This window comes from Cimex lectularius, unplaced genomic scaffold (genome assembly GCF_000648675.2).
Source record: "Cimex lectularius strain Harlan isolate CLEC.00 unplaced genomic scaffold, Clec_2.1 scaffold85, whole genome shotgun sequence".
NCBI classification, from domain to species: domain Eukaryota; kingdom Metazoa; phylum Arthropoda; class Insecta; order Hemiptera; family Cimicidae; genus Cimex; species Cimex lectularius.
The window spans coordinates 519,655-539,903 of NW_019392718.1; the positions used below are offsets into that span (position 1 = coordinate 519,655).

The window sequence follows — 20,249 nt, forward strand, 5'->3', positions numbered from 1 at the left end:
TCGCGATATCCACAATTTCTAACAAGACCTGCCGAGCCGGTTTCAAATACGATTTACCCCCCTTTTTCTTGTTTCACATCCTTGGATAAATGTGCTTGAGATGGTTATCGTTTTCCAACTGAAAACCATCACCTTACGATGACCACACCATCCCCCATGCCACGTTATGGTGGAAACCATCCTTGAGTTGAAGATGTACTGGCCATGAAGAAAAACCTTCTTCCCACTTTCTTTTCAAATCCTTCTTATTTGATCTTTTGCTGTTCGGAATGCAAACGGGCAAACACAAAACGAACGTAAACAAACCCTCTCAAGGTTAGAAGGAGCTTCTTTACGACCTTGCGCATCTCGACCAATTTTGGCCTATTGTGCAATAAACCATTATTGTTTAAGACATTTCATAAGATCCCAAAGCTTTGTTAAGGCGTCCTTGGAGTATTTCTAACAGAGAACATAGTCTGCTGATTTTTCTTCTCCCTGGCCATTTCTGGAAAGGCTTCTTTCTACTACCCAGATTCTACATGTATGTCTCCGCAGGTTCCAGTCAGCAGTCCTAGCATCATTCCTAACACGTCCTACGTTTAGAAGACCTACCCTTAATGTCTGCGATGGTCCTTTAAAGAACTTTTCTGCATGCGTTTGAATACATGCCCATTGAACCGAGGACTTACTATTAACCCATTGTCTGATGCACCTACGTTTTTGGTAATTGGGTATGGCGTAACAGTGTACAGGACCGATAGGTGTGCTAATCGAACTTGGCCAATTTATCGGCCTCCTCGTTTTGCCTCTGTTTCGTATGCCTCATTTCGTTGCTTTTCCCAATGTCTGGTGCAATCCCAAACGGCTCTGACTTTACTACTGATGAAGTCTTTAGTGTCCCCTACCTGCCCGAATATATAGCTATTCTTTTTTTGGCAATAACTAGTCTTTTGATCTGCCTGTTAAATAGCCATGGTCTCCATCTGAAAGACTCATATTTCCCACATATGAATTCTTGTCCTTCTATACCTAGAGCTCCTGACTCGTGGTGTTCTCCCAATCTACTTTATCAGTTATTTTAATTTTATTTTCGCATTCTTTTCTTGAATACAATCCTATTAAACAGAGGCCTTTTTCTTGTCTTCTTCTTCTCATTGTCTGATGGATCCAAGTTTTTGGCAATTTGGTGAATTTTTTAATTGGTTTCGTCTTCAGGTTTGATGTTTCCGCCTTTTTGGAATCGTCCACTTCTGCAGGACGCGAAGAGAGGAGACTTGGTTTGGGGTAGAGATGGTTCAGAGCTCTATCTTCCTTAGCTCAATAGTAGGATTTTCCCTTTTTAGGTTTTCTCGGAGTGTTCGTTTTATTTCTTTATTTATTTGTTGATCTGGATTTTCAATGACTTCCCACGAGTAAGAAGAAGTCTAAAAAACCCCACGTGAGGAGCCCTCTCTCCGGTATAAGATTTGTTACTGAAGGTCACCTTGTACCCTTGAGGCTCTATTATCGATATAGTAACCCCTTCATCCTTCAACACGAATACAACACTTCCGTTGGGCTTGATTGTGAGAGCAAGGTAGAAATAAATGTGAGGTACGCAAAGTAGCATTCAGGAAGAGACAAGTTCAGCTCCTCTTTCTTGGAAAGTCGGAGTTTGTAGTACAGACGCGAAGTACTCCTTTGTATCTACCTATTTTCCAAGATGCTCATTGATAGTGTGGATCCTTATACCAAAAAAGTGTTCGGGTCCAGGTGGCAGCCCATTTTTTACAAGGTACGCATATTCTTTTACCTCGACCTCTGTTAGGACCCACAGTTTTGAGTTAATTTCGTTTTCCTATTCAGCACCATTCTCAAGCTTAACATTTAAGTTACGTACTCTGATGGTTGCTCGAAGTATATCTTTCTACTACAAGGACTTCGCCCTTGTTATGTATTTGGCATATAGTTGTAAATATTAAAATTAACCAAAATAAAGTTTTGAGCTATTTTTTATCAGAAGAAGTATTAACCAAGGGTGTAAAATGCTGGTTTAAAAATTATGTTTGCTTGTGCGTGTTTTCTCCCCCAGAGGGTATCCAGCAACGTCTGACGATGTCGATCACCAGATCCCGGCGGAACCTCTTAAAAAACCCTAACGCGATTACATCTTGTTTTCCCTAGAGTTCATACCCGCGGATTCTCAGAAAACAGCCGACGAAACCAAGGCACGTCGGCAAAACAGTATATCTTCGGTCCGCTTCGTTTTTCATGGGTCATAAAAGAACAAGTGACCCTTAACTGGTGACGCATAAGTGTGAGTGGAATTCGATTAAAAAAATTGTTACGTTACAACCAAAAACCAAAGAACGCACCATGTTAATTAAACCTTAGATTGGTTAAGACTCGGAGACATTCCTTCTTTGGAAGATAAGACGAGAACGAAGAAAACAGCAGATACGCCAGAGTGGAAAAGGCACTTTTAACTTGTAAACATCTATATTCAACCATTTATTACATCAAAATTAATCATTTGCGTTCAAAACTATTAAGGGTTTCAATAGTCAGTAATACTGGAGCCCATGCTACCTCTCCACCAAAATTAGATCCAATCTGCCAATTTTGTAAACTAATTATTATCCCAACCAAAAAGTAATCCAGTATTTCCAAAGAACGGCTTAACAACCACAATCTTAGAGTAGCATAACTAAGATTTAGATACATCTAAGCATTATCTATCTCAACTATAGCCATATCACTTACAGCTCAGTTACATACATTTTTAATAAGCCGAATTTTGGATGAATAGAAATTGTATGATTTGCTAGAAAAAATTAAAAAGTCTCAAAGGAAAATTTCTAATTAAGCTTTGACTAAAAGTTCGCTTTGAGCAGCCAATGGCCTTTTTAAAAATTTCACTTAACATGGTAGCATTTACGCTACTATTACTAGCGTACTAACTTAAAAACGTAACAAAAAGAACAAAACTACTTCAAATTCAACGGACAGATATACACCCAAAGGATATAATGCATGGACAGTCTCACGTTAGCCCTGCTTGCTAGGTTTTTAACAATTTTGAAAGCACACTCCCCATATTAGACATCAACAAAATTGACTGAACACACCAGTATACATTTTCCTATCCTCGGTTCAAAGAGACTGGATCCTGAGACAGAAAAGATTATCACAAGACCATGCAAAATGGGAGTAGGACTGCTGACCGGACACTGCAGATTCCATAGGGGTATTGCATATTCTGAGCAGCAGAAACAAACCTGCGCAGGTATTGCCAGGACGAAGAAGAAACGGCGAATATGTTTTCTGTTGGTGCGAAGGCCTATCGAAGCTACTCCTGGAAGATGTAAAGCCTTGTCCTGAAGGATACATACCGGAGCTCTAATAAAATGGGTTATGGTAAAAAGTCTAAAAGTTTACCAAGAGCTAGACAACAATCGAGAAGGAAAATTATTAATATTCTATAAAAGAGCTTGTGGTCGATTTTGACTTTGCAACTACGTCATATCTTTTTGTAAATTTAGATAAAAGTCCTGGTTGTACGACTCGTTTTTCATAAAGAGGATCCCCCAGATAGAAATAGTAGCCGGGAGATGTAAACAAGTCGGCTATATTTCTTGGGCCGGAAGGTAAAAATATCCATCGCCGTTAATAATTGATCGGTCATCCCAAACGGTCTAGACACATTCAAAGCAGCAGACAGCTTGGCTTTGGCCGACATCCACGATGAAACCGGTATTATTAGGACGAGACGTCCCACGTCGCAATTTTCCTCCTATCGCTATTCTATTTTAATTCGAAGGATCTTTTTCATCCTCCAGCACTACTACTACATCTTGTCTGTCTAGGTTCGACGTGGTGTCTGACAAGGCGTTTTATGGCTTTAAAAGGCAAAAATAGAGGCCAGGATGTCTCGCGGTTTTGTCTTTGTGGGATGAAGCCAAGTGAAAATCATTCTTGGATGTTTGTTGCCAGAAAGTATGAATCAACACTGTCTGAAGACCATGTCAAATACAAATGACAAGCTCTAGAAAACATCTCCAAAGCCAACTTTTCAAACTAATTATATTTATTTTATTTAATTTATTATTTGTTAAAAATGCTTAATAAATTTAAATGGCAAACATATAATCGGTTCTGTACATTGCCTAATATAATAATAGGTTTTTCAATATTTTGTACTGATTCTGACATCAAGAATCTTTTCTCCAAACTTTGTTTTTTTGTGTAAATTTGGACTAAGCAAAATATATAAGCTTAGTATAACCGACTACTTCAATAAATTCGCCACCTCAATTTTTGGCCAATTATTCTCCATTCCAAAATACCAATTTATCTCTGAATAATCTTTGATTGACGATGCAATCAAATTCCTTCATTTATAAAAGCCAAAATTTTGGACAGAAAACAATAGGGTTAGTCAAAGGTTCAGTGCTGCTGGTTAAATATGTCTGCATTCTAAAAGCTTCAAAGAGACGATAACATATTTTAAAAAGGCATGGACTTATGAAGGGTCAAAAGTAATGAACAATAATTTAAAAAGGCTACAGTTGTTTAAGACCCCTAAAAGGAAAGAAGAATACAGTTGATAAATGCAAAATTTGAAGATGAGGCAAGAATGATTTACAAAGATAGCAATTTGTAAGGGTTTTGTAATACAATTTATGAAAGGGTTAGTATTCATTTAGTAATCTAATAGTTAAAATTAATTATTAGATTTTAATTTTAGACTATTGGTTATTGGTTAGAAGAGGTTTAATTAATTTGAATGTTTATACTTTTTCTGTAATAACTTCCTGTTTTACATTTTCGTTGAGTTACTAAGAAAAGAATCTGTAAGTATGATTTATGATGTATGATATAAACATTTATGAGTCAGAAAGAATTGCATAAAAGGGCTGCAGTTTCTTAGAAGACACGAGGAATAAATGAAGAAGGACGTTGATGCATGAAAAATGTGGGAACAAAGAAAATTTGGTATATGAACGGCTGATGATCTGCTTCTTTTTGTTTAATTTTAAACAATAATGAAACGTTTAAGGTTAACTGTGTAACCTTAAACACATGGAGATACAAAGATCTAATTGAATTGCTTAACAGGGCTGCTATTTCTCAAAAGACACAAGGAAGAAAAAAAAAGCGATACATAAAAAATTAGAAAAATAAAAGAATGGCTGGTTTCTGAAGAGTTAGTATTTTCATTGAGAACTCAATTGTTGAGGTTAATCACCCTTTAGTTAGTTTGAATGTTTCTACTTTTTATGCGATAGCTTTCTTCTTTACATTTGCAGAGGTATTTGATTTATTGTAAAAGTGTCAATATTAATATGACAGAGAACATTTGTAAACACGTTATGTGTCAGAAAGAATTGCATAAAAGGGCTGCAATTTCTTAGAAGACACAAGGAATAAATGAAGAAGAAAGTTGATGCATGAAAAATGAGGAAACAAAGAAAATCTGGTTTTTGGCTTGTGGCTGGTGATTTGCCTCTTTCTTTTAATTTTAAACAATTGCCTAACCTTAATCACATGAAGGTACAAAGATCTAATTGAATTGTTTAAAAGGGCTGCAATTTCTCAGAAGACACAAGAAAGAAACAAAGAATAATGTCTATACATGAACATTATAAAAAAGGAAGGATGGTTTATGAAGAACTGGTAATTTCACTGTTTCCTTCAAATCAGTATGCTGCAGCAGCAAGTTAGGAAATGCGCTTTTTTTTCAAGAAAGCATATTTATGATATATTAGATGAAGAAGGAAAGTGAATATAAATAACAACTGGGTTAAGTATTTTTAAAGCCTTCTATAAAAATAAATTCCTTATGGAGATATTTTTGTACTTCCACCCTAATTCTACAGAAACAGGGAGAGAAGGAAAGAGTGAAAGAGAGAGAAATGTGTATGGGAGCGTGCTGTAGCATCCACATGGTAAAAGAGCTCTACACCAAAATAGCAATGTCAAATAAGCACTTTTCACTTTTCCTGTTTTTTTAAGTCGTTTATATTAATCCAATGGATATTCATATTCTTTCAAAATATTCATTCTTCATGAAAACAATTTTGTTGGATTGAATTGAATTGGAAATTGAAGCTACTAAATATTAGACAACAAAAAAGAATCATCACATTTTATATTTTTACAAATTATTGTACTTTTCATTACAAGATCACAGATAATTTCTAAACAAAAATTGTATTTCTTTTATTAGTGTTAACACCTTTCCATGGTATATACAAACTTTTAGAAAATAATATATACATTATTTTACACAGATGGAAAACAAGTCTCGTTCTGGCTATGTTTTTTGTATTATCTTTTAAATCTGTGTTATAGTGTTTGATACAATTTTAACATAACAAGACTTTGACCAAAATATTTCTTGATTTTGAAGTAAAATAATTAAATTTAAATGTAAGATATCTAAAAACTTAATTGTTTCAATGACAAATTATTCATACTGCATAAAAAAAGGTATTTATTTTTATTATTATTTAAAAATACTAAAGTTAATACTGAAAAGAAACAATCACAGTATTTTTCAATTCAATGCAAAGTTGCCGCTCAATTATCTGCAGTATATTAACCCTGATTATTGTTCCCTCCTTAAAATCTCTAAGGTATGTGATATTTGTTTGATTTGTCAAGCTCCATCATAAAATCTATGTCTAGAAAAAAATCTTTTTTCTTTAAAATCGTAACCTTTTTAAAAATCTATACTCTCTTTACAAATGTTTTACTTATTTTACTTATCTTTTATTCTTGTGTCAATATTTTGAAACTTAATGTACCCAATGTATTTTACACTTATCTTGTCTTTTCTGAAACATTTTCACATCATTCTTGATCGCTATAAACAGTTCTTTACAATAAATAAATTTTTTAATTATTTGGACAGATTGGTCAAAGTCTCAAATTATGTAAGCTTATATAATGTACATAAATAAAATTTATCCATCAACAAATCAAAACACTCAAGTAAAATGTCTTACTGGGAAAATTTTTGGGATTCATTATGTTATGATTGAGTTACACAAAGAACTTGTGTTAGTTAACAAATTAAAATTATAAAATAAATAATATATTGTTTGTACAATTATTATACACCGCACTGGCACAACGCTCATTTCCTTATGTTTTCCATTTGTTTGGCGAGCTTCTCTTTATTTCCTTCAACGCTGTTTGGTATGCTGTAGAAAATGTATATTAAACCACCTGAAACAGACAATAAGTTAATTTTTAATACCTATAAAAGTTGAAAATCTATTAAAATTTGTAAAAACATTACAAATGTTATGTTGAATATGAAAAATTAGAAGGAAAAACCATGAAAACCTGGTTTATAAAGAGTTAGTAATTTGCTTCATTCTTTTAATATTAAACTATAATAAAGGATTAAGGTTAATCACCCTAAAGTTTGAATTGTTTAAAATGGCTGCATATTCCCAGAAAATGAACGAAAGAAAAGAAGAAGAAAGAAAGTTAATACATGAAAAATGTGAAAAATATGAAGGGCTGGTGGTTTGCTTTTTTTCTTTGAATATTAAACAATTATAAAGGGTTTAAGGTTATCTGCCTAACCTTAAACATATGGAGGTACAAAGATCTAATAGACTGGTTTAAAAGGGCTGCAATTTTCAAAAGACATAAGAAAGAAAAACAGGAAAGAAAAGAAACAGTTTATGATAAGCTGGTAATTAATTTGCTCTTTTTTTAATTGTAGACAAAAATGAAGAATTTATTTAAGAGATAATAATAATTTATTACAATAACTGTTCTTTTTTACAGTTGCAGATATGGTTTGTTTATGACAACAGTTATTAACAATCATACAGGGTTCGAGGTTAAGATGAGGTTGTGATTAAGGTTTTTCCAGTTTTAATATAACTTTTTTCCACAGTTGCAGATGTGGTTAGTTGTGTTTTCTGAAAGTATTTATAAGAAGATGACACATCAGAGGAAAGAAATGAATAAATGGAGGTACAATGATCTAATAGAATTGTTTAAAATGGCTGCAATTTATTGTGAAGACACATGAAAAAATATAACAAAGAAATACATATATGAAATCTTAGAAAAAAAGAAAGGCTGGTTTATGAAGAGTTGGCAATTTGCTTCTTTCCTTTAATTTTAGACTATAGTAAAGGATTTAAGGTTAATCACCCTAAGGTTTGAATTGTTCAAAATGGCTGGAGATTTCAAGAAAACACAAGAAAGAATAGAAGAAAGTGAATACCTGAAAAATGTAAATAGCATAATTTATGAAGGGATAGTGTTTGAATTTCTTTTTTAACACTTTTTATTGTAAACAATCATGTAGGATTTGAGGTTAATCATATTTAGGTTAGTTGAATGTTTATTATGTTACATATGTACATCTTCAGGTTGCATTTCTTGTTAGTTCTTTTAAATAGTGATAAATAATAATAAATAATATCTTAGAGAAGGTAGAACGTTAGAAGACATAATATGGGGCAAAATCAACAAAAATTGTTTAAAATAGTTCAGTTTTTCAAAGGACACAAGAAAAAAAAAGAAAAAGAAAATTGATACACGAAAAATGTAAAGATGAAGCAAGTATGATATATGAAGGTGCTGGTGATGTTGAGATAAATAAAATGTCTCTCCTTGGATAATTTTTAAATAATAACTGCTTTTAGATGATAAGATAGAGAGAAAAAGCTTCTATGTCAGAAAATCTGTTTGACTGGAACATCACTCTAGACCAGGACTCAATCTCTCTTTTTTTTTTTTTTTTTTTTTTTTTTTTTTTTTTCAAAGATGATTTTACAACAGAATCACCTGTAGGTTGTATAGTACCCAAGGGAAGCATTTCAAGTTCTGTTTATTTACTCTGTTTATTAATGCAAGAATGGCTAATATATTAAATTACCTATACATTGATTTAATTAAATAATATTTGGTTAAAATGTACTTACCGAGAATGAGCCAGACACCAAATCTGATCCAAGTATGCATGTCAAGTTTCATCATCAGGTACATGTTGATGAAAATACTAATACATGGAAGAAGAGGAATTAAAGGCACCTGAAAATATTTTTATGAAACTCAGCGGATTTAGTAACAACAAAATATATTCAAACATTAGTATCACTTTAATAATTTTAGTAAACATACTTTAAAAAATAAGCTGGGGTTGTCTTGTGGCTGGAAGGCAATGATGATAACTGGTAAGCAAAGGAGTACTACAAAACACAAAATTATATAAACAGGACCCATGTTCCCTTTGCCTATTTCATCCTCGAAGTTTACAATCAAGAGAGTTGTTATAAAAGTTAAAACAACTGCAAAAAATAAAAAAATTAAAAAATAAACAAAAAATATTAGATATTAGAAGCTTTATGGACTTACTGAATGAAATCGTCGCTGCTTCAGAGACTGCCGTAGTTGTCTTGTCAGGTGTTGTCATACCTCTTCGGTTGACCAAGTTACTCATAGAATGAGACCAAGAGATTTCATCAGTGTTGTGTGTGCTCGGCTCGTACAATGCAGGCTTTGGATCTCTATATCTGTATGATGATATGAAATAGTTAAAATTTTTAAATCACCTGAGGGGGTGAGGGGAAATTTCAAATACCTAAGAAGCAGTACGCAAAGGGCAACAATTGTATACGCCAAAAGTGTTCCAATGGACATCATGTCAATTAGCTGTTCCAAATTAAACAAAGCTGCCATTATACCTAGATTTTTAAAACCAAAATTAAAATGGAAATAATAATAAATAATAACATAAACATGTTGGTGTAAAAAATCATTATAATATTGAAAATTAAATTCACTAATTTTGTGGTCCGCTTGACCAATTAATATATTACAATTTTTAAAAAATTAAAAATTGAATTGAATTGAAATTGAGTTGAAAATTAAAATGAAATTAATCCATTTTTGTTTAGTGGTCATAATTGACCATATTAATTATTCCAATTATTATTATTTTTTATCTAAGGTTTTTGGTTGAGATGAAAAATTAGTGTGACGAGCGGGATTCGAACCCACAACCTTTGGTTCAATATGCCACTACTTTCGAAGTGATGATACCTCAAATGGATAGAGCAGCAGCATATTGAGCCGAATAATGTGGGTTCGAAAAAGAATAATTAATTGGAACAATTAAACTGAAAGTTATTTTGGTTAAATTAATCTCATAATTCAACGATGGTTGAACTTTCAAAATATTCTTGAGTAAATAAAAAAAATGTTTAGAATGAATTTTAACTTTTTTATTTGATTATCAACTAGTAAAAAATTCATAATTTGTATATTTACATTTGATTTAATAAATTTTTTTATTGCTTTTCTCAAAATCAAAAATCAATGGGACAAAATACAACAAAAATTAATACAAAACATTTTGACAAGTTGTAAAAGTTTACGGATAACACGATGCAAATGAGTACAACTCCCAACAATGAACAACATGCTGCACAATAAAGTTAAAACTTACACCCAAAACAGGTTAAATTATAACCATGCACAAGAAGACTTTAAAAAAATAAAACAATAAATAAATATACAATATAAAACAAAACTATTGTTTATAATACAGAAATCATATTACTATGAAAGTAAACAATGGCAAAGTCATGTAAAACACAATTGAAAGGCACACATGCACAATTAACAAAACTTACAGTGTGTCTATAACCATTAAACATGATTTGTTTAAATATAAAAATGAGGAAAACTAAACACAGACAAAACAAAAACTAACATTAACAAATTAAGTTAATGTTTCAATAAAGTGTCAATTGATGATGCTCCAAAAATGTTTATGAGGAAAATTGAAGAAGAGTTAGCGAGAAAAAAAAAATTGGAAATGGTGAGTTTGGTAGTACAACCTAGCCAAGGCTAAACAATTTCTTAACCAATGCCAGTTATTTTTTGGTGAATTGCTGACTTTAATCACTTTGAATATTTGCAGTATATACTATAATTGATGGTTTAATTGGGCGTTCATACTAAAGTAGCCATTCAAACCCATCGAATGCACGACATTACCTTCTTGGGATGGACAATGCAAACAACCCTGTCAATTACACTATAAAACACTCACTTAGACTCCTAAAATGATCAAATTTGATGGGAACTGAATATTTCAGGCAAACTACAATAATCAATAAAATCAGATACCCTTTCTTAGAAATTGGGGTTTGAAACTCTCTTTGCAACATCTAATAAAGTCTCTACAGACTCCAAAGGAGAAGAAGAATTCAGGAGGAAATCAGATACAATGATACGGTATACAGAAGGCTTCAAAACAAATGATGGGACTAAATCTGGTGTTTTCTGTACAAGTCCAAAATATGAGCAACCAAGCTCATTAGGGAAGTACATTTCAGTCTTTCAAGCTCAAATACATGCCATCAACTCTTGTGCCTTAGAAAAACTTAAAAGAGGTTAGACTGACAAAATAATTCTCATACGATCGGATAGCCAAGCAACTCCATTTACAGGCATTGGCATGTAAAAAAATCACATCAAAATTAGTCAGTAAATGCTGACCTGACAAAACACAACAACCTGCTAGTATCTTTGGTATGAAGACACAAGGAAATTTTGGGTTATGAAAAGGAAGACATACTGGCCGAAGGAGGATCTGCAAGACCATTTATAGGTCCTGAACCTATTCTTGTGCCAACAAAAACAAACATAAAATCCTCAATCACAGAATGGATTAAAAAGGGCAAAACGAGAAGAGGATAAACATTCGAGTACTAGACAGCTTATGTTAAAACGACCTTCACCAAGACTGTCAAACATAATGCTACGGTTAGAGAGGGCTAAATTCAGAAGAGTAGGACTACATACCATACTACCATCTGAGAAAATATCTACACAACATGGGTAGATTTAATGATGACCACATTCGCAAGTTATACAACGAATAAGACACCCATATAACCTTCAAATGCAAAGAACGGTTTGATGGAGGCCAAATCTGGGATGCAAAGAAACCCAGGGAAAGGAATTAACTGATAACTTCTTAAGAGAAGGATCGGGTCATTGACTGAACTAAAGAACTAGGAAAGTACAATAAGCCTTAGTATTCATCATCAACATCATCATAACCTTCTTGGGATGTGATCTGGCTTTTGGAGTAATTAACAGTGGATAGTTACGTTTTCCCCAAAATTTTCTTCTCTAAACATTGTTATAAAGGACCCACTTTTCATATCCAAATGTCAATCTTTTTAAAAATGGGTTGATGCAGTCCAATAAATTTTTCACAGTCAACAGGCACATATATTGGTCCAACACATATCCATCTGCAAATGCTTGAATGTGGTCATTATCAACAGTTGAAGAACTAAAACACTTTGTGTCTTCCAAATCAAAATATCCACTTTTGAACCAAGCATGCTACTTACAAAGAATTCTTTTTCTTAAAGTGTTCATTACCATATTTTCTTTCTTTCATTTTAAATTAACAAAACATCTTGTAAAATATGAGCTCTCAAATGAAATTTATAAATAAAAACAGTTTAACTAATCAATTTTCATATTTGTAAACAGTAACAACTAAAGAAACATTAGTTCAAAAACTCAAGCAAGATGAAATTATTAAAAACACTATGAACTTATTTGTACAAGCTGATATTCGAGGGTTAAAACTGGTTTATTTATTAAGAAGCAATTACAATTATAGAGTTTACATTTAGCGATGTATGTTTAATTATGTAAAATTTTACAATGATAGAAATCTTTGCAGGTGAAAATATTTCTTAAAATGTTAATTTGACACATTTTGTGTTTTATTTTAGCCAAATGTTTATTAAGCTTTCGAGGTTAAGTATAGTTTTGAGAGAGAAATCAAAGGTTATCAAAGATGGTTTTATTTTCTTTAAAATGTACTCGTTAAAATATGAATTAGTGGAAACGATGAAACATATTAATTTGTTCAGGACAAAAAAATATTGTTCAACAAGTCAGGCCTTAACCTGTTATGCCTCCTGCTACAAATGTAGCTCTCAATGGAGTCTGTGTTCTATAACTGATTATAGCCAGGAAATTCCACAAAGTTTTGTCTTTCCCCATGGAATAAAGCAGCCTCGGTGCAGGAAACATGCATCCTAAAAGACTATTTTAAAAAACCACATGACATCATGCAAACCAAATACATATTTAAAAAAATAACAGTTGTAAAAAAGTAACAAAAACTGCCTTTTTCACTTTGCAATTTGGCACACAAGACATTTATCACATTGATGATACAACCTGAAATCAATCCTGAGAGTATTGTCGAGAAAACAGCAGTTTTTGTCCTTTTGTTAATAGTTGCTAGTCTTTTGAATAGAAGACCATCTCCAGCCATTGCATAAAACATCCTAGGCATTGGAAACATAGTTCCAAGAAGACTGGAAGAAAATTTACTATTTAATCTTTTTATTTTTTTTTGTGTAAAAAAACCTGTGTTCTTTAAAAAAATTAACATGTTATCAATTAATTTTTCGGTGCATTAGAGTTTCATGATTAAATCATTCCTTTGCATGCTTCCTTCTCCAGTTATTTAGTGTTAATCAAACGGATACATTCCAAGTGAAATTTTGATCACGGAATAACCTGCGAAAACGCCAGATGAGAGTGTTGCCAGGAGCGGTGACCCTCGGTGCACATGGCAGAAAAATTGAGGCAAAATGCCGTCATTTGCCATTGAATATAGGATCCTCGGAAGGGGAAAAATACAACCAAGCATGCTAGAATATTTTACTGGATTTAATTCATGAACATTGGCTTCTTTAATATTATTGAACCTCTTTTAAAATCAATATCCCAATTTTTTTATGCTAAATTACTTTTATTTTATTACGCAGTGTTTAATATGGAGAATATTTTATAGCTACCTTGTACAAAGGGCAAAAATAGCACCAATTGAGACAATTTTACTTATAACTGGCATTCCTGTAATTTCAAATGCACTTACAAGTGGTGCATCTAGATCCTAGAAAAAACACAATGCATTAATGCTACTTAATAATAAAAGGATAAAACAAAAAAATAATGGTTAAGAACATTTATATCATAAATCATTCTTGCTAAATTAATCACTTGACATAAAATAATAAATGTTTTAAACTTTTAAAGTAAGTAAAAAATTGTTAAAGGCATTCACCTGCTCAAAATAAGGGATCATCATAGTCAAAACTGTTGAAATGCCAAAGTACGATGAAAAAATGATCAGCATAGAAAAGATGATAGCCAGTGGGATGTGTTTTTGTGGATTCTTGGCCTCCTCTCCTGTGCAAACAATTGGAAAAAAGTTCAGTGAATTGTAAATTAATGAAAAAAAAAATATCTGATACCCACCAGTTGTAGCAACGCAGTCGAATCCTACAAAACCGAAAAAGCACTTGGCTGCTCCAGCCATTACTCCGGATATACCATATGGCATGAAACCGCCTTCACCCCCTTTGTCCTTTGCTGGAATAGCACTTTTTGGTATAGCCCAATTATAAGAATCAACTAAAAAAAAAAAATTCATTAACAAGAAACACTAAATTTTAAGAATTTTTTCTAAATACCTTTAAAAAGTCCAGCTATAATAACAGTCACAACAGTTAACAGATTTAATGCAGTAAATATGTTGTTCAACAATGCTGATTCTTTGACTCCATAAGCAAGCAAAACTATATGAACAAATTTTATATTAAAATAACTATTATACTGAAAAATAAATATAGGGAAAAAACCTGTGAGAAGAAGTACAATCCCGAGGGAGAGAAAGTCTGGGTAAGGAGACAGAAAATCTACATGTAGTGGCATTACTTCTGTAAGTGTCGATGCAATCACCTTTCCAAACATTTGATCCAGGTACGCACTGAAAGCCCTCGCGACACTTGCTGTCCCTGTAATATTTAAAATATTTAGCATAATTTAAAAAAATAATTATGTTTAATTAAACGTTCACCTATGACGTATTCAAGTATGAGATTCCAACCAATGACAAACGCAGCAAGCTCTCCTACGGTGACATAGCTGTAGACATAGGCTGAACCTGCTTTCGGCACCCTTGCAGCAAACTCAGCATAGCAGAGACCTATTAAATGAAAATACCATTTTTTTTAAAACAAACCTAAACTTGAAAGACCATATTAATTATTTTACAGGATATTGGTTTTCCTTTATGATTAATTGTTATGATTTATTTTTTAGAGATTTATCGTTATGATTTGAATCTCCCTTCCAATCTATAAATAAGTAAAAATTATCTGGTGGTCGTTCAGACACTTTCTAGCCAAAAATTTCAGCTACTTTTTGGTTCTTCCACGTGGATGGAACCCCCCTTTTTTTTTTACAAAAGCAGAGATCATATAAACCCTCAGGGTGCTGGTGTTTTTGAAAAAAGCCCATTTGTATGTCAGGTTCGAATGCAGGTCCGCTGGATTCGAACCCGGGACCTTTACCTTACAGTGATGAGCGCCGTGTCAACGCCTAAACTGTTTAGCCCACATTTGTTGTAGCCTTTGCCTTTTTTATTGTTTTACCTATACGTTCCTTCCAGTTAAGCATTTGATCTAGTTTTGCATAGATTATTTTATACGGATATTTCGTCTACCTGAATAAAATATTTATTTTTTAAAGAGGGTGCTTATATAGAAATATACACTGTTTGTTTATATGCAAGATAATAATTTAAAAAAAAATGGGTCAAGTTAAGGATGGACTAAAAAAACCAAAAACCAACCATGGAAATTTTTCGCTATTTTTCCCTCATTAACTCGGCTTGAGGCAGGAGTCATTAGATCAACCATTACCCGCCCAATTAGCAGGTTTATTTGACGATTGACTAAAATTTCCGTTTCCCCAGACAAGATGTAAATAAAGGCCAAGAGTGGGGCGAAGAAGAAGAGGGGAAAAATGGAAAAATTGCAAACGAAACATTACATCAGCCATGTGTCCCCATAAGGCATAATCGCCAGTAGGCCTCGCGTTCCGATCGTTCAAAAGCCTGTAATAATCAATTGAGAAATAAGCACTTTCACCGTTGGTCAGAAGAATCACGAGTTTGCCATTAAAACCCCCCATTTCTTTTGCCCCAATCAAGTTTTATTTCCGTATTTTCGAAAAATCGAAGAAGGTTCGACCGTTCAAAGTTCAAAAAGTGCCGAAAAATGCTCAGAAGCTTAGAATCTATTATATTCACTAGTTTTCCTGTCCGCTTGACCAATTAATATCTTTCTATTAATTAAGGTTTTTAGTTGAGATAAAAAAGTCAGTGTCACGAGCGGGATTCGAACCCACGACCTTCGGCTAAATACGCGCTGCTCTACTACTTGAGCTATCGTGATTCGATCCACTCGGACACTAACTTTCAATCTCAACCCCACCTTTTGAATTTTCCCTCCTTTTTGCGATTTTTTTAACCTCAACTAAAACCCTTCATTAATTGAAAGATATTAATTGGTCAAGCGGAGTCACTAGTAAATTTAATAAGTTACATGAAGTATATCTTCACTAAAGCTCTCCGTGGCCATTTCATTTGTCGCCGAGAATCAAATAGATTACATGACATTTGAAAAATGGCAAAAAGGAGGGGAAATTCAAAAGGTGAGGTTGAGATGGGAAGTTAGTGTCCGAGTGGATCGAAGTCACGATAGCTCACGTGGTAGAGCAGCGGCGTATTTAGCCGAATGTCGTGGGTTCGAATCCCGCTCGTGACCCTGACTTTTTTATCTCAACTAAAAACCTTAATTACCTAGAATCTATCTTGTTGACTCTACCTATTTATCTATTTTTACTTTCTTCCAGTTTCTCTTTTATTATGTACCTTTTTTCCCGTTTAAATCTATCTCTTATGTGTTATTTCTATTAATGTACCATCGCCTTTATCTCTTATATTTGCTTCGATCCTAGTATCATTAAACCCAGACATCAAAATGAACATTAGAAATCAAGAAGAAACCCAAGAGTTCTTATTTTAACGGACAACTGCTGACAAAAAATAAAGGATTGTAATTGTTTTTACCATCTAGAAGTTAGTTTTGAATGTATATGGTACGGAGGACCAATACAAGTATGCAACAAAATTGTTTGTTTTTCGGGTTTCTTCTTCAGGGGGGTGTTCGGCTACTCGTGTTACAAACTTTGTTAGTAGATTCTACATTCAATTTGGAACCAAAAAGTCCTAATTAACTATGGTCTAAATCTCAACAGTTTCAGAGTTATTTCACTTTTTCTGATACTTTAAGATTTCAAGAATTTGCTTCAAATAAACAATGATAACTCCGAAACTAAAAGGTTTTGGACAAATCCGTTGAGACCATTGAAAAGTACGTTAAATTTCCAATAAGATGTGACCAATATTAAACATGTAAACGTTAGTGAAATAAGCGTTTTGGTAGCGAGAACATTGAAAATAATATTTTTCTTCAAAGTTGAAAGACTTACTATGATGATTCTAAACTACTATTTCCAAACCTAGAGTCCAGCAAATTTCAGAAAAAGTACCCCATTTAATATCCATTTTAGTGGCGCAATTGCTTTTTTAATTACTTTTTTCAAAGATGGAGAAATGAATGAAGGAAAGTAAGAAACCGTGGTTGACGGATTGGTAAGGTGGAAAGATTAATAATAATAAAAAATAAAAAAACTCAAAGAAATTTTGAATGAATTTATTAAACGTTGTTTTAATGTGTGGTGTTTAGTGACAGTTAGCCAATGATTAGTTAGAGATCGTGAGATGAGGTCTGATGTGACGTAGTTTTTCGATTTTCTTTATCGTGCCAACGTTTCGATCTTTATTGAGATCATCTTCAGAGCCTTCAAAGAGAAAAAAATGAATTTAGACAATGCCGGAAATTTTAGATTCAAAGTATTTGTACTCACTCAAAGTGTTTGTTTCCCGTGTAGATGTGTCATTCTTCTGTGTCGTGTTTTTTTCCACATCCTTCATGTATTTGTAAAATTTAAACGATGTTTAAAAATCCCAGGCCCTGAAGATGATCTCAATAAAGATCGAAACGTTGGCAAGATAAAGAAAATGTCTAAAACCTACGGCACACCAGACCGCATCTCCAGATCCCCAAATAATCGTTTTTTAAATTTTGATTCTAAATCTCTCCACCCTCCGCAATGTATTTTCGACGCGCTGCCGTTGCATTAAACCCGCAAAACCTGTACATAAGGTGTATTAGATAAAGTAGCCATAGTGTTATCATGATATTACGTAGATAACTAAAAATGTTTTGAATCTTAAAATTCTTTTATTCCGGAGAATAATAATACAGTAATCCTTTAATCAAAGTTGCAGTCGTGTTGGTAAATCAGTATCTTGCACTATTTCGGTTTCAAACCCAAATTTAAAAAAAAGTTTAATAATCTCATTCAAAATTTCCTTAAGCATTTTTCTAGGTTTGAGAATAGTAGTTTAGAATTTCCATAGTAAGTTTTTCAACTTTGAAAAAAAAAAATATTTTTCAAAGTTCTCGCTACTAAAACACTTATTTTACGAAGGTTAGAGTTATCATTGTTTATTTGAAGCAAGGTCGTGCAATCTTAAAAAATCAGAAAAAGTGAACTAACTACGAAATTGTTGAGATTCGGACCATAGTTAACTAGGACTTTTTGGTTCCATTTTGAATGCTGAATCTACTGGCAAAGTTTGTGACTCGAGTAGCCGAACACCCTGCATAGTTTTCAGTCTGTAAAGATCGTTTTTGGGCTAGACATTCCGTTCCACTCGGATACATTTTATCTCTTAATTTCTAACCGGGGAGAGCCTATACCGTCAGACCAATTAACTAAAATTATGGTTTAAAAGGTTGAAATTAACATGGCCCTGGTTAAAGGTAAGGCTCGAGAAATATGTTTTTTTTACATTTAATTCCTTGATTAATTAATGTCCTAATGGGTTCTTTGCTTTTCTTTTTATTTTCAATTTCAGTGAAGTATTTGAAGCCAGTCTTCCCTTGTTACTATTTGTCCCATATAGCTTCTATCCATTTTTTAAATAAAATGCAAGCATTTTTTTCGGAGCACTACTCCTTGACATTTGGTAAGTTCGTCTGTTTTTCTGATTTGTCTAAGTGCTTGAAGCGCAATATTGTAGGATATGGCTTGACATATGTACATACATGTACACGGATGTCACCTGTTGTGATTTTTATCGCTCACGTCGTGCTTCCCTACGCCATATGCTCTATATGCTTTTATATACCGTGCATAGGGCTTGGCTCAGTCCCGGGTAGGAGTTTAAAGGCTTGACCAAACTTTGGCAATTCCTCTGGTTGGTGGTATCAGTCAGTGAAGACATGTTGAACACATGGTCAAACCCAGTAAGATTGTACGAATGAAAATGAATTCTTGTGTAAACTAGTCGTTTTTTATCGTTTGATCTAAATATCCTCGCAGTTTTGAAATGACATACGTTTCAGCTTCTCGTCATCTTCAATTGTGCGTCTGGTTTCCTGTATAAGCCGAACGTTAGTTTTAACGCATTAGGTGTTAGTGATGCGTAAGGTTAGTTTGACGCAACAATAATTCCTCTGTAGTTTGGTCGTTTCTGACCAATTTGGTTTGCCTATCCTTGGTTCTTTGCACTGTTAGTCGTGTCATATGTTTCAGCTTCTCGTCATCTTCAATGGTGCATCTGGTTTCCTGTATAAGCGGAACGTTAGTTTTAACGCATTAGGTGTTAGTGATGCGTAAGGTTAGTTTGACGCAACAATAATTCCTCTGTAGTTTGGTCGTTTCTGACCAGTTTGTTTTGCCTTGTACTATTGTTGTCCGGTTGTTATATTTTTTATCTAGATGTCTACTAAGAAGAGCTGTATCTAGGTATCTATATATATGTAATTTTTGCTTTGCAGTAATTTCTTGGAAATATTTGTACTCAAAGTTTTGAGGTAGGGTTGCCAAATAGGATAATAGTAGAAAAAGCGTTTTGTCTCTTCTCGTTTATACGCCTGAGGTCGGTTTTTTGAGAAAACCCAGACCAAAGTGTTCGGAAACGACTGAACCACCAATTAATCTAATCGCTCCTAAGATTCAAATCTCATGATTTATGTATCAAAAGACTGCAAATTTTGAATGCACAAATTTAACATTTGTCAATCGCAATTGGGCAATATTGTGAGCTCTATTGCCGAGATAACACAATTTACATTTCTTTATTCCAAAAGAAAAATAAGGCATCAATCTTCTTCGAGATAACGCGAGAAATCTAGATGTTTTCGAATTTCAACACTGAAACGTGAAATGAATGTAAAGATAATTGTCATTCCTGAAGAGTAGATTACTGGACAATTACCTCA

General features: G+C 33.3%; 1 protein-coding gene across 4 annotated transcripts in view; it reads right to left on the reverse strand.

Annotated features, from left to right (window-relative positions):
* Positions 1 to 7,044: 7,044 nt before the first annotated feature.
* The window catches only part of LOC106669723 (high affinity cationic amino acid transporter 1-like), a 51,996-nt gene continuing 38,791 nt past the window's right edge, over positions 7,045 to 20,249 (reverse strand). The window contains exons 3-14 of one of the 4 annotated variants that reach the window (XM_014399424.2): positions 14,906 to 15,034; positions 14,688 to 14,843; positions 14,520 to 14,624; positions 14,305 to 14,460; positions 14,111 to 14,235; positions 13,842 to 13,939; positions 13,216 to 13,355; positions 9,578 to 9,680; positions 9,352 to 9,509; positions 9,118 to 9,284; positions 8,919 to 9,027; positions 7,045 to 7,194 (exon numbers count right to left, since the gene is read on the reverse strand). In XM_014399424.2, coding sequence (XP_014254910.1) covers positions 7,103 to 7,194; positions 8,919 to 9,027; positions 9,118 to 9,284; positions 9,352 to 9,509; positions 9,578 to 9,680; positions 13,216 to 13,355; positions 13,842 to 13,939; positions 14,111 to 14,235; positions 14,305 to 14,460; positions 14,520 to 14,624; positions 14,688 to 14,843; positions 14,906 to 15,034 — 1,538 coding nt within the window. In that variant the 3' untranslated portion in view covers positions 7,045 to 7,102. Of the gene's footprint in view, positions 7,195 to 8,918; positions 9,028 to 9,117; positions 9,285 to 9,351; positions 9,510 to 9,577; positions 9,681 to 12,938; positions 13,079 to 13,215; positions 13,356 to 13,560; positions 13,695 to 13,841; positions 13,940 to 14,110; positions 14,236 to 14,304; positions 14,461 to 14,519; positions 14,844 to 14,905; positions 15,035 to 20,249 lie in introns of all 4 variants that reach the window. The other 3 variants (XM_014399406.2, XM_014399396.2, XM_014399414.2) reach the window with 3 other exon arrangements.